The 20467-nt window shown below is 33.5% G+C and overlaps 1 protein-coding gene across 1 annotated transcript in view; it reads right to left on the reverse strand.

Annotated features, from left to right (window-relative positions):
• Positions 1-20467, reverse strand: part of LOC111044632 (low-density lipoprotein receptor-related protein 2) — a 247182-nt gene that overhangs the window by 52339 nt on the left and 174376 nt on the right. Inside the window, 17 exon segments of the mRNA XM_039429403.1 lie at positions 235-419; positions 1458-1660; positions 2393-2638; positions 3725-3863; positions 5541-5680; positions 8309-8522; positions 9482-9752; positions 9754-9929; positions 11035-11273; positions 11698-11951; positions 13019-13214; positions 14039-14248; positions 14989-15132; positions 16231-16422; positions 17132-17337; positions 18305-18549; positions 19534-19838. Coding sequence (XP_039285337.1) covers positions 235-419; positions 1458-1660; positions 2393-2638; positions 3725-3863; positions 5541-5680; positions 8309-8522; positions 9482-9752; positions 9754-9929; positions 11035-11273; positions 11698-11951; positions 13019-13214; positions 14039-14248; positions 14989-15132; positions 16231-16422; positions 17132-17337; positions 18305-18549; positions 19534-19838 — 3565 coding nt within the window.

A 20467-nucleotide genomic window follows, 5' to 3' on the forward strand; every position in this document is an offset into this window, starting at 1 on the left:
ATTATTTTTTATGATCAAGAAATGTGGGAAATTTCTTTGTGATTTCATTTTATATGGGGAAAAAAGTGAGTTTTTATGGTGAGCTACATTGTTCAAGATTCTTTTTCATAAAATTAGATGACATGAGGTACTGATTAGAGTCGGTACTCCGACTCTACAAACCTACAAGTTCATTCGAGTGTCAAGGCCTCTTCATAATTAATTCGATGATACCGTACTGTTTTTTATATTTACCCAGGACTAGGATCCAGCATCATTCCTCTGGGCTGTGTGATGTTCTCTTTGATGAGAACCATTCTGTTGGATCCGTTCTCCTTGGCTACTTCGATTGTGTTGAGTCGAGAGTCGAGCCAGTAGATGTTGCCTCCGATCCAGTCATAAGCGAGCCCTTCAACCAGATCTAGTCCCGAAACAATTACCTACAATAAGTTAATGGGCCATGAGAACGCAATACATATTAAACAAAAATCTATAGTCACATTTAAAATCAGGATTTATTTTAAAGAAGATGAATTATATTTTAAAATGTCAGACTTTTCCATGGTTCAATTTTGGACTAAGTACAAATCAAACTCCACCTCGAGAAAATATTTATGAATTGTGCCTTATTATTTATATTCATAATTCAATTCAATTTATTTGCCATTTTATAAAAAAATACAAATATTTTTATTTTTCTACGGTGCATCCTTAAGCTATGAATATGAAACAATAATATATAAACAGAAATAATGTGATAAAATTTGAAAACAAAATTCTTCAAAAACGTTTAATGGCATTACTAGAATAGACAGTTAGTCTGTTCGCTAGCAATGAGTTGAGATTTAGAAAAAAAAGATAAGGAATCATATTTAGATAGAAGAATTTGAAACTGATAATATTTTGAAATATTAAACATTAAAAAATAATGAGAGCTTGTTTTGATAGCTACGTAGTTATCTATAGTAAACAGTTCACTATAGATATTCTTTATTCTTTTATTGATTCAATGATACACAATTATTTTTTAATATCATAGTTGGAGACCTTTGGCAAGTGGTAATAGCTGAAAATGGTGATTACAAGCTGCCCAGAGGCGTTTTGCCATGAAAAGCACTACAGATAATGATTTTAAAACCATGTATGAATAGATTTACTAGGAATTAATAATGGCATTTCAACCTAAACTAACGAATAGTCACCATACTAATTATAATTCCACATTTCTAAACGACGAAACATTTTCAGACCAATTTCCAAGGATTGTGTGACAGAGAGGACCTAGAATCTTCATTCCGCCCTTAATAGATCAAATTGTTAGTCAATTTTATCAGATTTGGGAAAAAATAAACAACTTATCCTGAGACAATATATGATAATTATATGTAACACAATATCACCTCTACTTCTATATTTTTATTATAAATCAATTCGAAAATTTTGCATACTCCATAACATATGAAGAATGTTTAACTTACATCCTTTGGTTCACTTCCGCGGTCCAGCCGTGAGATTTTCTTCAATTTCATATCCGACCAGAATATAGTACCGGTGTGCATATTTGATGTGGTTGCTACCACATTTTCAACAATTACTGGCACTCTCTCCAAACTATGCTCTTTTAAGTCAGCAACAACAATAGAGTGACGGTTGGATATGATCAAGAAGGCAGCGCTGCGATCTGTGAAAACAAAGAAACATCGATGAAAATAAAAGAATTGTAAAATTGTGAATGTTCATAAATACTTCATACGTGAATACTTCATATTTTGAATCAGTTATCAATATTGTACTAAATATTTTATTGTACCAGTCATCGAAAATTGAGTATAATAATACAAGTTAATTTTCAAACCTGTACGTATTTGCATTTGAAACCCATAATTTTCTGAAAAAAATATTTTTGAAGGTTCTTGAATACTTGATATCCAATGTGTTAATGAATATTCATTGTTGAAATCAAATATTAATTTTCAGTTTTAGTAAGAACGTTTCTCTGCTATGAAGAGAATTATGGCAATATAAGTAATAAAATACAAGATTAAACCAAACGTATTGAGAGAAAACGAAATTCGAAAATGATCTTTAAATATCAATAATGAAAAACATTTACTAGAATTTAATGAAATATAGAGAAAAGATTAATGGTGAACAGAGAGACTCTCAAGACATCAGATTGATTGGTTGATTATTAAATAGTACAAGGAGTATCTTTAGTTTTTCTCTCCCAATCAGTGCTTCTCTGTAAAAAATATAAATAAATAATATGATGTGCTAGGTCTTGATAGACCCATTTCACAAAACAGCATTACAATACATAGTAAAAAAAACACAATAAGTTTTAGCACAAGAAACAGTATAGGAGTTTATTGTTAACAATAAGATTCTATTAGGTTTTGAGTATTCAACTTACTCAACGCTTTGCAAGTTCGGTCATCCTTTTCCAATGTATAGCCATCGCCACACAAACAGAGGAAACCGCCCTTTGTGTTGACACACTCCTGGGAGCACATGCCCGGAGGGTCGCACTCATTCCAATCTATGCAAGTTGTGCTATCGTTCGACAGCACTTCACCAGTCGGACATGTGCACGTAACTCCCTGCAAAATGGGCATGTGAGTTGAAAACTGATCTTCTAGATTTGGGATATCATCGAAAAAGTTTAATAATTAGTGAAAAATCTCATTCTTCTCTTATCTCATCCTTTCTCTCCTTGAGCAATTTAATTCAACTTCTGTTTTTAAACTCATTTTCCTCTCACTGTGTATTATGGGTAGCAATTCCACAAACTCCGCTTACCAATAAATAGCATTTTGTACAGAAAGTTTATTTCAAATTCGAGAATAATGAGTTTATTTATTTAGGCTATGATGGAATTATGTCAGATTGCATTAGCTTATTAGCACGTCTATCGTATTCAATAAATATACTTTTTTTTAGATTTTGTCATTGACAAGTCACCAGTCATTCATTCGAATGAGTAATACTCAAATGTGATTTAATGTGACAACTTTTTCAATAAATATTACTTGAATATCTTCAGCCCAACAATTTGTTTTTATTGATGAATCCATTGAAATAGAACTGAATGATTGGAAAAAATGTAGGCTAATGTATTTAAATCATTTTGAAAATACTAAATAAATTATGAGTGTCCGTGTTCTATAGTTATATTGGGTTTTACTTTTATTTAAAAGAAATATCAAAGAGTTCAATTTTTCTACTTTGTACTCGAATTCACACGCCTATTATCTTGAATTGAACAATCCCTATTGATGACAACTCATAAATGCTTATAGTGAGGTCCACGTTATAATGGCAGTATTTGATTAACATTGGTGTTGCTATCCTTGTCTATCATTCGACAAAGCAGGTAGCGCTATCCTTTCCTAGCTCCGTAACGTTGCCAGATTATGTTTAACAATGTAGAAATATAATTTATTAACAAAATATCTAATTAATAAAATTATTATTAAATCATCGAAGAAAAATATTTTCTTGGCGAATAAAACTTAATTGATTATTTTTGACAAGAATGAACAGTCGACATTTTTATATTGGATTCAGGAGGGATGAATCTTACACACATATATAATTTGTGCCAAATTTCTATAACGGGGTAGTAACTATTACTCATTTGTTACAGTCATCTCATGGGTGAAACATATAAGTCATTGCGATGATAAGCTCAACTCTATCAAATTTATTTCAAGGAGACAAAATAGAGAATAATAATTGTAGACTTACGTGAAAGGAGGAGTGCCGCACGCGTGCATTGCATGTTCGTCTGAGCCATCGCCACAGTCATCGTAGCCGTCGCAGATGTATGCTTTGAACACACACTGCGAATTGTTGCACTTGAAGTAGCTCGGCTGGCATGCTACCTGAGGCACATCATTCAACCATACACATCATCACAACTCATACATTACAGTACTTCACTGCACGCTACGAGACAAACACAGCAAGCAGTTCATTTATTTGGAAAAATTAGGGCTTATTGAATGTAATTCTATACAGAACTTTAATACAGAAAGCAGTCAATCAATCAATCAATCAATCAAACAATCTCTTTATTCAAAATGTACATGAATGCGTTACATTCTAGCATAGAACATACTATCTAGCAGTTGAGTATCCTTCATTTATTCCATCTTCAATACAAATTATTGGTATTGAGTATGTATTCAATGGTAAATATGGCCATTTTCCATATAAAATCAATGGGAAACATGGTACTTGGTGATCGTGGTATCTTTAAAACAATAGCCAGGTAGGAGAGGTAATCCTTCTATATCTGTATTGCTTGGAAAACCCGAAATATTAAAATTCTTTACACTAGACAGTCCTGCGTTTATGACTAAACAATTTTCCCACCCTGTCTGCTGGTCTACCTAGTGCAAAGTATTTCGATGGAATTAATAAATTAATATCTATCATTATCAAAATTTCTAACAATTATGTTTCTACTGATGTTTTTAGTTGTAACTTCGGAGTTGTTTAGGTTTTCACTTAAACCATATCATTTTCAGTAATAATAAATTCAATTGTGTACTGTAGAAAGGGATCCATAAATTCTTTTAAGTTTCACCTGGGAATAATTATTTAATAAATTAAAAAAAATTATTTATTTTAGTACATTACCAAACAGTATTAATTTGGATAACTGATATTTTTGATAGTGTGATAATAATAGGTTTCGTTGTATAGTATTATTACAGAATAAAATGTATTCTGTGGTATTACTTTCGCAATGTTTTCATCTGAGAAAGATGCCCACGTGAGCTCCATATGGTTATTCAAGACGGTTTGAAAAAATAAAACTTGTCAATTGTTTATAACAAATGATAAGTATTAATTATTGACCGAATGTAGTGAGGTCTATGTTTTATCTCGGATTTTCTCTTGTCTGTCTGTATGTAACGTGATTACAGCCAAACGCGTTGATAGAATTCGATGATATTTGGCAGGAATATTCCTTTTCTAACTGCGCGTCGATTTATACACAAGGTTTTTTGAAATTTTGCATTTTAAGGATAATATAAAAATAAAAAGAATTCCTCCATACTCTGATATCACTATTATAAATCATCTACTTTGAAGATAGGATCAATCAGACTATAGAATTATTCATAATTGGTCATTAAAATAATGTCATCAATCAGCTGACAAGTGGATTATTCATTGCATGCATTACACAGATGTGTGGCCGTGTCTATTTCTATAAGGTAGGGTTTCAATATTTTATATGTTGCGTGCCCATCAATATCTTGATCTTGGAGAAAACAAATAACAGTTTTTAAGAGTAAGTTATGATTGAACTGTGAATTATGTGATTCAACTGAATCAACTAGAACAGGGGACATCAGATACTTGTGGATGAGAGAACTGCGTGAGGTCTACTGTTCACAGAACTACTAGTTAATACTTATTAAGATGAGAGATGAATTGAGCTACAGCTTTAGTAGGGTTCCACTTTATTTTTAATGTTATCCGCTTTTCGCTTTTTATTGTCTCAATTTAATGAAGCTATCAATATTTATGACTGAGTGAAAGCTTACATCTCCGCAGGTAGAAGGCTCATCAGACTCGTCATCACAGTCAGGTGTGCCGTCACAGTGCCACGTTTTCGGAATGCAGATTCCCGACTTCACGCACTTGAACTGCTTCTCAGTGTCGCATTGATTCGGAGCCAGTGTTGCTGCAACAATTAAAATTGATTCATTGGATACTAAATGTCACACAAAACGTTCCTGTTTTCTTCCATCATATATTCTCAGTAGTCAGTAGTAATGAGTTTGAAGAAATTGTGTTCTTCACAAAACTAGTCAACAAGTTAAGCATAGAAGGAGGCCTCTGTATTCAATCTCCAGTTGATCGTTCAATGTAGCGTGAAATGAAGGAGATACGAATAAGAAAACTAATGATTGAAAATACTTCTTGACAAATATGAATTTTTAATATCTCAATATCAATAATTTGAGGAGATATTGAAGAGCTGAACAGATACTCTAGTGTCATACTGTACAATGATCTTTTTACCTTGTCAACTTATTTCCTGCATTTACTTCAGCCTCATTTTGACAATCTCGCATCTTATTTTGATACTTTTTACAACTTTCTTACACAAAATATTATTATTTGGTGCTAATAACTTTTACCGGCTAAATTTTAGATAATTTCGCAGGAGATCAAAAAACTGAATGAGGAAAAATCTCAACATTTTCTCAAAAAGATAGTTTTATTAGCTGGACAAATACTCTAGTCTCACTCTGTAGAATAATCTATTTATTTTGTGAATGTATTTGATGCATTATTCTATTACAGCAGCCTTATTTTGGTAATCTCACCTCCTACTGTGACACTTTCTAACCCAAAATACCATTGTTTGCGGCTGAGAACTTTTACTGGCAACTCAATTTCACACAATTTTGCAGGAGATCAAGAAACTGAATGAGGAAGAATCTAACATGTTTTCAAGTTGGTAGAAGAGAAAGTTAAATTAGCTGGTCTCATACTGTACAACAATCTATTGATAAAACTATATAAAATCTTATAGCACCCTTTATTTTTAAAAAAACTTTAAAATAGTTTAACAACTAGTTTCGGTGATAAAGATGAGGACATTTTATAACCTGACGATGGTGTGATATCACCGAAACTAGTTGTTAAACTATTTTCATTTTTTTTTTAAATAAAGGGTGCTATAAGATTTTATATTGTTTTTTTTTTAATTTAAAAGTAGCACATGTGAATGAAGTGTTTTTATAACAATCTATTGATTTTTACAATGTATTAAATGCATTATTCTATTACAGCAGCCTTATTTTGGTAATCTCGCCTCCTACTGTGACACTTTCTAACCCAAAATACCATTGTTTGCGGCTGAGAACTTTTACTGGCAACTCAATTTCACACAATTTTGCAGGAGATCAAGAAACTGAATGAGGAAGAATCTAACATGTTTTCAAGTTGGTAGAAGAGAAAGTTCAATTAGCTGGTCTCATACTGTACAACAATCTATTAATAAAACTATATAAAATCTTATAGCACCCTTTATTTCCAAAAAAAAACTTTAAAATAGTTTAACAACTAGTTTCGGTGATAAAAATGAGGACATTTTATAACCTGACGATGGTGTGATATCACCGAAACTAGTTGTTAAACTATTTTCAAGTTTTTTTTTTAAATAAAGGGTGCTATAAGATTTTATATACATATTTTTTTTATTTAAAAGTAGCTCATGTGAATGAAGTGTTTTATAACAATCTATTGATTTTTACAATGTATTAAATGCATTATTCTATTACAGCAGCCTTATTTTGGTAATCTCGCCTCCTACTGTGACACTTTCTAACCCAAAATACCATTGTTTGCGGCTGAGAACTTTTACTGGCAACTCAATTTCACACAATTTTGCAGGAGATCAAGAAACTGAATGAGGAAAAATCTCAACATTTTCTCAAAAAGATAGTTTTATTAGCTGGACAAATACTCTAGTCTCACTCTGTAGAATAATCTATTTATTTTGTGAATGTATTTGATGCATTATTCTATTACAGTAGTCTCATTTTGTCAATCTCGCCTCTTATTGTGATACTTTTCAACACAAAATACTATTATTTGCTGTTGAGAACGTTAACCCACTTACTCGATTCCACACAATTTTACAGGTGGAAAACTGAATCAAGAAAAATATTTCATGTGCTCAAGTTAGTAGAAGAGAACAGTATTCAGTGCAGTGTGAGAATTTTCTACTGGAGAAGTAACAGAGAATGTTGAGTGCAGGAAAAGTGTATCTTCCTAAGGTGCTCTGCTCCGCAATCGAACGTCACTCGAGCAGAGCGATTGATGATCGAAGGTGGAGCAAGAGTGGAACGCGAGAGGAGCTAACATCTCCCGTAACGTTCATGATCGGTGCGAGTGCGGAGCGAGGGCGGAGCGTGTGGGAGGCGCTTATATATGTACGCACCTCTAGGAATTAAGGCAAACGCACCCAGCAACATACGAACGGATTCTTCGTACCCCAGGGGTTCGAATGTAGCAACGCACAGACTGTCTGCATACGTATTCTTAAGTTTGTTTGTAGATGATTGATTATCCTCTGTCATATATTCTGTATATAGGAATTCTACATATGTATTCCACATACATCTACGACAGGTATAATACAGGCAGTTACGTCTGTCTGTTGCTGTGTGTGTTGACCTTAAATCAGAGTGTTCAGAACACAAATTGCCGAATTCTGTTCTGATTAAATGCCGGAAGAAAAGATTCTACAACAAATGAACAGAAACATGTGTTGGAGAACAGTGATAAGTGCACTTACGACATCCGAGTTCATCACTGCCGTCGGTGCAGTCGTTGATGCCGTCACACTTGTAGTTCTCCTGGATGCACTGCTTGAGGTCGGCGCACTTGAACTGAGTGGCGGAGCAGGTGATCGGCGGACACCCCTCCTCGTCCTGGTTGTCGTGACAGTCGTTGTCTCCGTCACACACCCACGACGTCGGAATGCAGTGGCCCGAGCGCGGACATGTGAACTGCAAACACACAATGCAAACCGTTACCTACTTTTAAAACTAGAATTTGTCTTGTTTCAAACTGTTTTGAAACATAAAACCTCATCATAGTAGAATCAAGTTTGCAATTAAGTTGAGATTGATGATTGTTAGTCTGTGAAAATTGGTTTCTTTTAATTCAAATGTAAAAGGAAAATCCAGTTTCATTTGTTATAGTACCATCAATCTCTTGTATAGAGAATTGCTTTGTCGATAACGAATAACAGTGTAACAGCGACAACAACTAGCTTCCTGTTATTCTAATAAATACATGTTTGTGACTTCTTTTTATCCGTTTGGCCAGTCTTACAAAATCACTATCATCACCATATGTTCTTAATCATCATAACTACAATAAATTATAAAACAACATAAAAGGAATCTTATTCAGCCATAGATGGTTTGAACTAGTTCTGTGAGTGATACACGAGTATACAGTGGCAAGATCAATGTTGCTCATTGAATCTCCACATTCAAATCCCAGTTGATCTGAAAGCCTTAGGTGAAGTTTGGAAAAAATATTAGCGTGTAGTAAGATTTCCTATAATTTGTAAGAACTACTCATGACTAACATCAATTTCAACCATCCATTCTGACAGTTTACAATCTAATATTAATGCTGACAGTAGTTTACAGATGAGAACACTGAATCAAAAAAGATATACCATGTGCTCAAGTAAATAGAAGGAAATAGTACTTGATAGTACGTTTTCCTATCCTACTCGGAAATGACATTAATATGTCGAAACATGCGTGAGTTGAAAAAAGTGCACTTTGATTTTTTCAATTTTCACATAAATACAAGTAGCCCTTACCAAAATATAGTGATCTATAAAATGCTTATTAACATTTATCTATCTGATCTATCAACATTTTATAGATGTAGCATCAATTCCATCCATTCAATCAATGATGTCAGTTGAAAGTGATGCTGCACTGACCTGGAAATAAGCACAGGTCTGTTCAGTACATGACTCTCCCTCGTCGGAGCTGTCATAGCAGTCGTTCTCAGAGTCGCACTTCCAGGTGGCGGGCACACAGCGGCCGTTGTCGCAGCGGAACTGCGAGCTGGGACACGTGACATTCACGCAGCCCGTCTCGTCGCTGTGGTCTCCACAGTCGTTCTCGCCGTCGCACTTGAACGCCAGCGGGATGCAGCGGCCCGAGTGACACTGGAATTCGCCCGGTTTGCATGTCGGCTCTGTTAAATGAATCAAAATCATCACCGTCGCAGACCCAGGCCTTGGAGATGCAGCGCTGGTTGTTGCAGGTGAAGTCCCACCGGTTGGGGCAGGCGGCCACTGGTGGCTCAGAGCTGGGGTCGGCGATGCACATGCTTGCCTCCGCACCCTCCTCCAGCTTCTCGCCGTACGGACAGCCGCAGTGCACCTACAACACAACCGTTCATTAAAGTACATCATTGAGTTCATTTAAAACAGTTAATATTGCACATTTCAAAAGAATATGTATTGATTTATTACTATTCATTACATCTTAACAAGAAATATGAAACAAGAAACATTGGGGCGTATGAATAAAAACTGAGCAAATGCTCATGAGCATGGAACATAAGGTTTTGCTCATGAGCATTAAGTAGAAGCATAAGCATTTGCTCATCATTATAAGAATAAGCTTTACCTTATACTTTTACCTTATGCTTCTGAACTCTGGAGCAAATGCTTACATATTTAAAAGATTTTTCATCAGCTGATTCGTCTTACTTTTTTTTCATAGTGGAAGGTTAGAATATGCTACTCACGTAAGCGCTAAATATGTAAACACTTGTGTTTGGTCATCTCTGCTAGCTCTGTTCTCTATCTATGAATTTTATTGAGTTTTAGGTTAGTTGACTGAATTTTGAAATAATAGCTAAAGAATGTCATCTCTATAATAATCTTCAGTATAATCTTATAATCTCAATAGTTTTCTTATAATCGTCTACACTCTCATCTTCTTGAATGCCTATTTAATATTCTGTGATGCCTATTTCTGTTCATGAATTCTTAATACAATATGAAACAAGAAACAGACTGGGACACATAAATAGTATATATACTTTTAGAGCTGTTTTCATAGTAAAAGCTTAAACTGAATATACTCTACTTCAATTGATAGAAATGCTTATAAGAGTAGAGTATGCGCGATAATTCACATATATGAGTTCCCTCACAATTGCATCACTAGAACCAGGACATCCTATATATCTCCTGTATACAGGAGGCCCTTCTAGAGCGTTTAGAAATGAAATGTCGACATTGAGTTTACTGATCAATCACATAACACTTCATATGATGATATAATATGTTAACGCGCAATATAAACCAGGAATAACATATTTCAATAAGACATTATGAATAGGTTTAATTACTTGAGTCTTCTCAATTTTGTACACGATTATTCAATTTTTTAAATTTCAAACATTTGAATAGTGGATAATGCAATAATGGCATGCATAAGTCACAATGAGAAAATATAATATAAATAAATTATTTACCTTGAGTCCAGAAACACTTTCAGTTTTTGTAGGCACTGCAAAACACAGTTTTTGGCAACCACCGTTGTTTATAGCACATGGATGAGTCAAATTAAGAACTTGTTCGGATTCACTGTAAACTTTAACGCCATATAACCGGTTGTTTTGAGATTCACGAACAAGGATTTCCTCTTTGTCTCCAGTCAGCTTGTGAAGTTTGATTATCGAATCCAGTCGCCAATCGGTGATGTACATGAAATCTAAAAAAATAAAAAAGTGAATTACTGTGCATATTTTATATAATATGTTAGACTATATATTTTAAAGTTGTAAGTACTGGTGATGATAAATCAATTAATTAATAAGATTAATGATACATTTAAGTCATGTTTGTCTTTGACACAAACATTCTTTGATTTTTATTCGATTTGTTAATAATATATGAAAGAATTAGATTTCTCGTTGGAATTGATTCAATAATTGAATGTCAACCATGATGAGAATACTGATTAGCATATTACATGTTGAGGGAATTCATTGAGAACCATACATTTCAACACCTGCCTGGACGAGCAGCTGATACCACATGACCTCAAAACTGAGGGAAAATGACGAATCCCCGGTCTCTGACTGCGGAGAAGACTAAACAAGTAACAAGTAAGACAGATGATGCTCTTGACTCACCATTGAATATAACGATTGAAAATGGATGCCTAATCAATCTTGAGCTGATAGTTTTGACATCAGTGCCGTCCAAATTGGAATGCTGCACGTGATCTAGGAGAGCATCGCACCAGTATAGGCGGTCTCTGTCGAAATCAACCGAGAGCCCGTTTGGCCATCCCAAGGTCACATTTCTGAAAACTAGCAGGTTCGTGCCATCGGTATGTGCGCGAGTGATGTTGGCTGGACGGTCCCACTCAGAGAAGAAAATGTAGCTGAAATCAACATCAATTGGAATAATTATTATTAGGATGCAAGTAATACTTTAAGCCTTAATTCTAGAGGGAGAAATATTGAAATCAGACATAGACTACTTGTAAATGAACAGTAGGGCTATTGTTTTTAATTATGAATAGTCAAAAAATGTGGGAGATTCAGAGAAAAATTGTAATTGAAGCCTTGATTCTAATAGAGGGAAAAGTATTGAAATCAGACATGGGCTACCTCTAAATGAACAATCTTGTTTTTTATTATGGAAAAATTGGAAAAATGTAGGTAGGAGTTTCAGTGAGAAAATGTACTTCAAGCCTTGTTTCTACAGGGTAAAATATTCGAATCAGACATAGGCTACCTCTAAGTGAACAATCTTGTTTTTAATTTTGGAAAAATGTAGGAGTTTCAGTGAGAAAATGTACTTCAAGCCTTGTTTCTACAGGGAAAAATATTCAAATCAGACATAGTAAGAAAATCAGACATTGCAAATAAACAATCTTGTTTTCAATTATGAAATTGCTGATTGTTGGAAACTAACAAGCTGGATTAAAAATAAATTCAATTTGGGAATTCAGTTAAAATGATATGCTTCTACTATGGTTGAACTATTAATACTGAACATAACAAACAATATAGGAATGTAGAAAGTGATAGATAAAATTTAATTCTACTGCAATATCCCAATAAAATTAAATTATTTTGGATTCGTTTAAAAATGAATGTTTTAATTATTTATTCGTTATTCATATAATAAACAAAGCGATTTTTCTAGTTGTTCTCAGTCATACCTGCAGCAATCAAATGCTCCTCTAAACTGTTTTTGAACTATTTTTCAAGTTTTGTAAATCAGTATATACTAAATTTATACTCTATGTTGCTCTTGACCACTGAAATGTCAGTATTTCAGTCAATTTCATCAATATTTTCATTTTTCAAATTACTATAATTTTAGTATTTTTCTATTTATTTCAGGCAATATCAAATCTGCTAATTTTCAGAGTTTGAGATTAGAGAAAGATACTACTCCAATTAAGTTTTATGATTTATGAGTACAATAAGAATTACTAACCCCTTGTTTGGATGAACAACGATGGCTCTGGGTCGCTTGAGATTTCGTAGCAGAGTGCGCCGGTAGGTGGCATTTCTGGTACTGAGCACATTCAGAGTCCCCTTGCGACTGTCAATGTAATACAGATTCTTGGCTGCCCAATCAACCGCTAATCCTTCAACGCCTTCATGATGTGATGGTAACACTATTTCTCTACCTGTACAATAAATTAATGAACATGTTTGAGAAAATTGTGCATGAAGGAGTCCTATTTCATCAAAATGCAAATGGAATAAAATGAATAAGATAGAAAGAGAGGTGGAATTTCAGTTCGATACATTGTTTTGTAGGTCTTAGAAGAGGTAGCATTTTGGTTCATGGCATTGTTTTCTTGGTCATGTTCCAATATAATGTAACAACTTTGATCGTGAAGTTTAGTAATGCATAAGCATAGAACAAATTACAAACTCAAACTTGAGACCATTTACTTTTCTCTACAACAATCATCTTAGAAAAATAATAGATTATTGCAAGCATAACTAGAGCTGAAATATCAACCAGTTTTTGAGTTATTTTTACATAGCATAAGGATTCTTCTACATTGAATTGGAATGTTCTAGCTATTTCGATTTGTCTTTTGTCTTGAATCTACTTGATTTTATTATTCACATGAATATGATTCAAAGTTGAATTATTCAATTAAAATGTAGGTACTTCAAAATAAAAGTTTCTCAATATAAAAATTATTTAGGTACAGTAGTAAAATAATCAAGATAAAGTAACTAAGAGGTAGGAGATGAGTAAGTTTACAGTAAGTTATCAATTCCTGATCAAACTTGAAAACTCTTATAGCGATCTATGCAAATTCTTTATTTTGCTGAGATGCAAATGGAATTTTCAGTCATATATTCTGTAGACTAGAAACAAAGTTATGCAGTCTCTGTTTCGTTGAATATTGAGCTAAGTATTCATATCAAAAATAAGGATTTAAATATTTTGACTAAACTTCTTGAAATTAAATTTGGGGAGAATTATTTTTACCTGTTCCATTCGTCCGTATCCTATAGATGACATCTTGCAGAACATCTGAGTAATAAATGAAATTATCTTTGGCATCGAAGTCCAGTCCAACGAACCTTGCTCTTCTTGAGACGTAAGGAAGTATGGCATCGGTGAATCCTTCCATAGCAGGCTGCATTACTCTGCCTTTTATGAACCTTTGTTGCGAGTAGAGAAGGAACTCTTGAACCACTGCAAAAACAAAATCAAAATTCAACTTCAACAAAAATAAAATATATATTCTTACTAGCGCTAATATGAAACTTAGAGCAGTTGTGATTATGGCAATATTTTTCCTATCTGAAATGTAACAAGGACTCTTTGATAAAGTTTTCATGAGAAGCTGAAAAAACATGTAAACAAAATAGGTCAATAATGAAGGAGAAACCTCAATGTAACACAGTGTTTACTAAGATTTAGCTTGATAACAAGGTCACTCACTGATCACTACACTCTTTTATCCTATTAGGTAGCTGATGATGTCATATCAATCTTGAAAACATTCAATTCTTATAATAATTATAATCCGGAACAGAGTTTAAGGTGATGTAAAACTCCCGTTGGATGTCAGAAATAATAAAAACTATATCATTATAATCTAATGTGATTTTTAAAATTTGTTCAATATGAATTTATTTTGCGGAACTTCCCCATAATTTAAAAAATAAACGAGACTGTCAGTCAATAAATCTTATAAATGTTGACGAAAATAAAACCTAGTTTTTTCAATGATGTGATTGTCTTATCACATATTAAAAAAATTCTTTCCTATTAAGATTTGGATTATCAAAGATAGTTGTATTATTATCAGAAATACATGTTTTCATATCAAAAGAATGAATAGTACAGTATCTATAATTATCTTGAAACATGCATAGATTACAAAAAGTTCGGGATATTACAGAATAATGCTATGAAGTCAGATAACTTACAGTTACAATTGCGCAGATCTTCAGCGAGTCTGTAGCCAATCTCACAGGCACATCGGTACCCGAGACTTCCTTCTCCTTTCGAGCCAGCTGTCACAACACACAGCTGTTGGCAGCCGCCGTTGTTTCTCCCACAAGGATTACGAGCTGAAATCAGGAAGAATGATTAGAGACGAATAATGCAATGCTCCCAAAGTTAAGGGTACCGTATCTTTTCTCTATGGCATTATTTATCCTCTGATTTTCTAAATTATTTAATTTTGTTTTCGAACGATTCTATAGGAAGTCTTATATCTAGAAACATTAACTATCTAAATACATTTTCGAGGTGGGTTGAGGCGGATTGTAAGGTGGAATAAAAACGATATTGTCGGTTCCACATAATTTATTTGAGCCAAACTTAAGTTTCAATGCACTACGGAAACCTAACCGAAAAAAGAAGTCTAATTAAACGGAAGTCTAACCAAAAAAGACCACTGTAGATGATGCATTAGTGCATGGAAACTCATGTTTGGCTCAAATAAATTAAGTGAAACTGCCAATATTGTTTTTATTTCACCTTAATATGGATAAATTCCACAATATCTCTGTTCATAGTGTAAAAAGGGAGATTGTTTTGTTTTTATAATCAACTAAATCATTTTTGGATGACTAGCTACGATTGATAATATAGCCACTTTCATTCAAATCTTTTATTTCAATTCCTATACACTCGAGTTTAGCTAGTTCATGATATAAAGTTTGATGTAGTTAAAGTTTGCTACGGAGATGTAAAAGTGGATCATACATTTAAAAAATTTCCTGATTAGAAATCAATAACAAAAAAGCTTTCTCATTAACAAGTGAATACGACTAGTCAGTTAAGACACCATTGTACTCCAAGCTGCATTGTTGGTTTTTGAACACAGAATGTAAGTTACTATAACTCTTTACATGCTGTGTTCATGATATTACTGTTCGACATTTTATGATAAAGATTTTGACTTCATATAATCAAGCTTTTTTGGAGATCCAATTGATTTCGAAATACCATAACATCTACTACAAGAATCAAGAATTGGAGTATAATTCAAAGTATAATCTCGCTCCATTTTCTGTGCTATCTTCAATGGTTCCGAGTGAAGTGATCCTTCCATTTCTTCGAGGTCTTCAGTTTCTGCCACCTATTCAAATAAAATTACACTGATACTGTTAATTGATTTCATAAGTGAGGCTATTTTCAAATTGTATTCGAATATAACGTACCAGACCGCTGAATAGCCTCATGTACAACCTTGACAGCTCTCGGTTCCCGTACATCCTTCTGCTTGTAAATGCCATGAATCGAATTGGCACCAACATATCTGTCAACACTCATGATGCCCTGTTTTGTGCCATCCGACCAATACACTTTGCTTTCAAATACAGCCAATCTGGACGGTGAAGGAACGGGCTGACCTGCCAAAACACGGGTAAATACATCATTATTTGCATATAATGCATACAAGGTAAATTATTTGCAACTGGCGAATGTTGAACCAATTAAACTTGAGAATTATGATATTCTTTTTGTCATCTTAGTTTTTCTACCACAATTTAGTTACTAGAATGATACTAGAAAAGAGTGTTATTTTCGTTAATAATTCAGTTACTAAAATGACAATAAATTAAAACAAATAGGCCTACTACCTTTTTAATCATTTCTATCACAATTAATTTACTTGAATGGAGATAGAGTAAAACAAGTACCGTAGTGAACTTTCTATTTACTGTGGTAACTTTAATACACTCAATAATTCAGTATGTTTACTGCTTTATATTGGTAACTCTGAAGAACAGAAGTAACACTCATCCAGGAAATGAGAACCATCGTATGATATAAAAAAGAAGATTTCACGATTTTTTTGTATTACCATCGGCAAGTAATGATATCACTGGAATAAGATAAAACAAAGTAAATAACTGACCAAAACTACTGAAAAATCTGACACTAACAAGCTTGGAAGAAGGCGTTGTTATTAGTTATACTACAATTATGATCGGAAATAGTCATGAAGCTCATCATCCTATAAGAATAGACAGTCATGACAACTAATAATAAGCAGAATTAATTTAATCAAAATTGAAAAATGATTTCAGTTTAGTAGCAGATTTTGTTGCATCTTACCTCTAAGCACCAAAAATCGTTTTTGTCCTTCATAATCAACAGTCTCAATATAGTCCAATAATGAGTCGCACCAGAAAATGCGCCTTGCGAGAATATCGACAGCTACTCCCGATGCTTTGTAAGCGGCCTCCGAAACAATTGCTTTCGAATTCGTTCCATCCATGTTTGCTCTTAGAACTTGATTACTGTCAGCTATGAACATGTATCTGTGCAAACGAAGAAAACATTTTCAAAATGTCAGATGTACAATGTCATCTTTTGCTATATTGTTTTCGAAAAGAGAATAAATGCTTTCTTCACTCTAGAAACGTTAGTTGTTGATATTCACTCAAGTGTAAACACTTATAACAATAGTAGTATAATAAAGGTATTTTGCATACCGTACCTGTGAATCACAGTGAGTTGAGAACATTCTATCAATGAATTTTTAAGTAGAATGAATAATAAAAAAGTCAAAAGTCTTTGGTCCTTTCATAGAATCTGAGAAGTACGATTTGCAAAAATTGGGTTTGTATTATTTGATTCAATTGATAAGAAGGACTATTGAAACTTTCAACAAAATATTGGAATGATCTAAAAAACACTAATTTTTCCAAATAATCATTTGCAGCCTAATTAGACACTAATCCCAATTCCAAAGATCTGTCCCAATATATAAGTACATGTAACATCTGAGACTCTCATAGATCTTCAAATTATCCTTATAGGAATATATGAATGATTTGAAATTATCAAATTTATTCCTAATCATTCAGATTACTGAAATAGAATGATAATGATGTACTACGTGAGAAAAATGTAATAATTTGTAATGTAGTAACATACAATGATACAATGTATAAGATTTAAAAATTGTAAATAATTATGAATGAATACTTAATGCTTAATCATTTATTTTTTTAAAGAGATCAGTTTGAAACACTCAATTCAATCACTATTATAGAGTTTTTTACATGTACTTATTAAGCTTCATACTAGATGTCTGATTTTATTGTCTACATGAGTCTCCTCCTTGGTACTAGAATTCATATGAGAAAACTTTACCAAACATGGGGAAAACTAAATATTCACTAAGTGTTCCACAACAAAGACATTCAAAAAGTGTAACGTGCCAGAAAACATCATGATTGAATAATAATAATGAGTAAAAATCGAAAGAAATTGCTAACTTACCCAACAGTAGGATCTAGAGCAATATCAGCTGGACTAGTGAGGTTTGTGCTGAGAACAATGGCATGATGCCTTCCGTCCCACTCGAAGAGATCAATCTTTTGTCCGACTGCGTCCGCCACATACAGCTTATCTCCCACCCAGTCGACGGCCAGAGCAACGGGCGACCATGTCGAAGCCAGCGAGATTTCGTTTGAACTTGGCGGAATTATCACTTTACTATTTTCTAATAATGTTTGGTAATGAATCTGAAAACAGAAAACCATTTTAATTCAGCACAACATATTATTATTATGCTAATATCAAACCTATTAATATTGATTCCAGCTTTCATTATTATGGAAGTTTATTCATTTCTGCTTCAGTAGCGTAGCAAGGATTTTGAAAATAGGAGACTTTGTTATCTTGGATTTTTGGGCCTTTTTTCGGGCTCATGGGGAGGGTTGTAATTTGGAACATCCCCCCTCCCTTCGCTACACCGTTGCTCTGCTTTACTCAACTCTTACTAAAGCATAAAAGCATACTCTCAGCTTTCATTATAATGATGCTGTGTTCTTGTAGAAGTACAATAAAATATGAAATTTTTCTAATGTATTAAAACTCCTTCGGAAGTATTCTCTTATACATAAATGGATATCACGGATATATGAGTGGTTGAAGGTTGAAAGAAAACAGTTTCTTCAATTGGACATGGAATTTTCTATAGAAAACATAATTCATATGAAAACAATGAATACGGTACATCAAATACAGGATGAAAAAAGTATGATCACTTCATAATAACTCTGTTGAAGTTGAGACACTTTGTTTCAAACTAATTGCATTTCATCAATCCCTTTTTCCATGAAGGACGGCATAATGCATTCACGCACAGATATGAACCTAACAAGCTAAGGTAATCCACTCCTGAAGAATGGAATGGAATGGACCCCTGTGACAGGCTGATGAAGCTTCTCCTCACGAGTGAAATACATTCCACATTTCTCAATAAAAGGAAATGCATAATTAATTTGAAACAAAGTTTCTCAACTTCAACAGAGTTCATGGAAAACAAATAATACTTATCAATGGAATTGAAATAAAAATAAATTTTTCTGAATCTGTACAAATAATTTTCATTTCTTTCCCATTTGGAAGAAGAATAATCTCTGGATCTGTACACAATGATCTTTATTTTTTTCTCATTGCTAGAGAATTAAAATGAGAATGACGGAGATAGAATCTTACGATACCTTTCTTGTTTTGGTGTCGCTCCAATAAAGTATGTTCTTGAGGTAATGGAAGTCGAGGCCACTGGCAGCCGTCGTGTTAGCGACGAGAGTCGCTCCAAAGCCAGTACTGTCCATGCGCCACACAGACTTGTCATGCGCAAAGAAGATCCTCATCGAAGACGAATTATGCGCCAAACATCGAGGTTTGTCAGAGCTATCACTGAGTAGTTTGAGATCATAGCCGGGATAACATGAGCAGGAATAAGATCCGATTGTGTTTGTACATATTTGATCACAGTAGCCCCATTCATCACATTCATTCAAATCTGCCAAGAAAATAGGTCATGTTTAAATTTAGTTTAAATAAAATAATGAAAATACCAGACTACTGAAACATTGTTAAACCACAGATTTATCAAAAAACTAAAAACTCTGATCGTTTCAAACTAACTGAGTAATTGTGAAGGTGATATTGTGGTAGTTATCCTTACTGAATAAAGATGTTGTCCAACCACCGATTTATTAAAACGAGATACCAGTTTCGGTTGTCACTCCATTATCAAGAACTGGTGAATTGAAACTGTTCACGGGTTTAGTTAACAAGAGATCAAGAGATAATGGGAAGTGGATAATGGTGAGAGATTAATAAACCCGTGAAGAGTAAACCGTAAATAGTTTTAGTTTACCAGAGATTGATAATTATGTAACAAACGAAACCGGTAAGTAGTTTTTAATAAATCTGTGGTTGGACAATATCTAGTATTTTTATTCAGTATTGATAACTACCACAATTCACAATATCACTATCACAACTACTCAGTAAGTTTAAAACGATTGAAATTATTAGTACCGTATAACATCATATTATATGAAGTCTTGTTTCTTGCAATTCACATTTCGACTGGAGAATATAATTATTATTTGTAATATAATTATTCTTTAGTATATCAGAGAG

The sequence above is a fragment of the Nilaparvata lugens genome, chromosome 5, assembly GCF_014356525.2.
Source record: "Nilaparvata lugens isolate BPH chromosome 5, ASM1435652v1, whole genome shotgun sequence".
Lineage (NCBI taxonomy): Eukaryota > Metazoa > Arthropoda > Insecta > Hemiptera > Delphacidae > Nilaparvata > Nilaparvata lugens.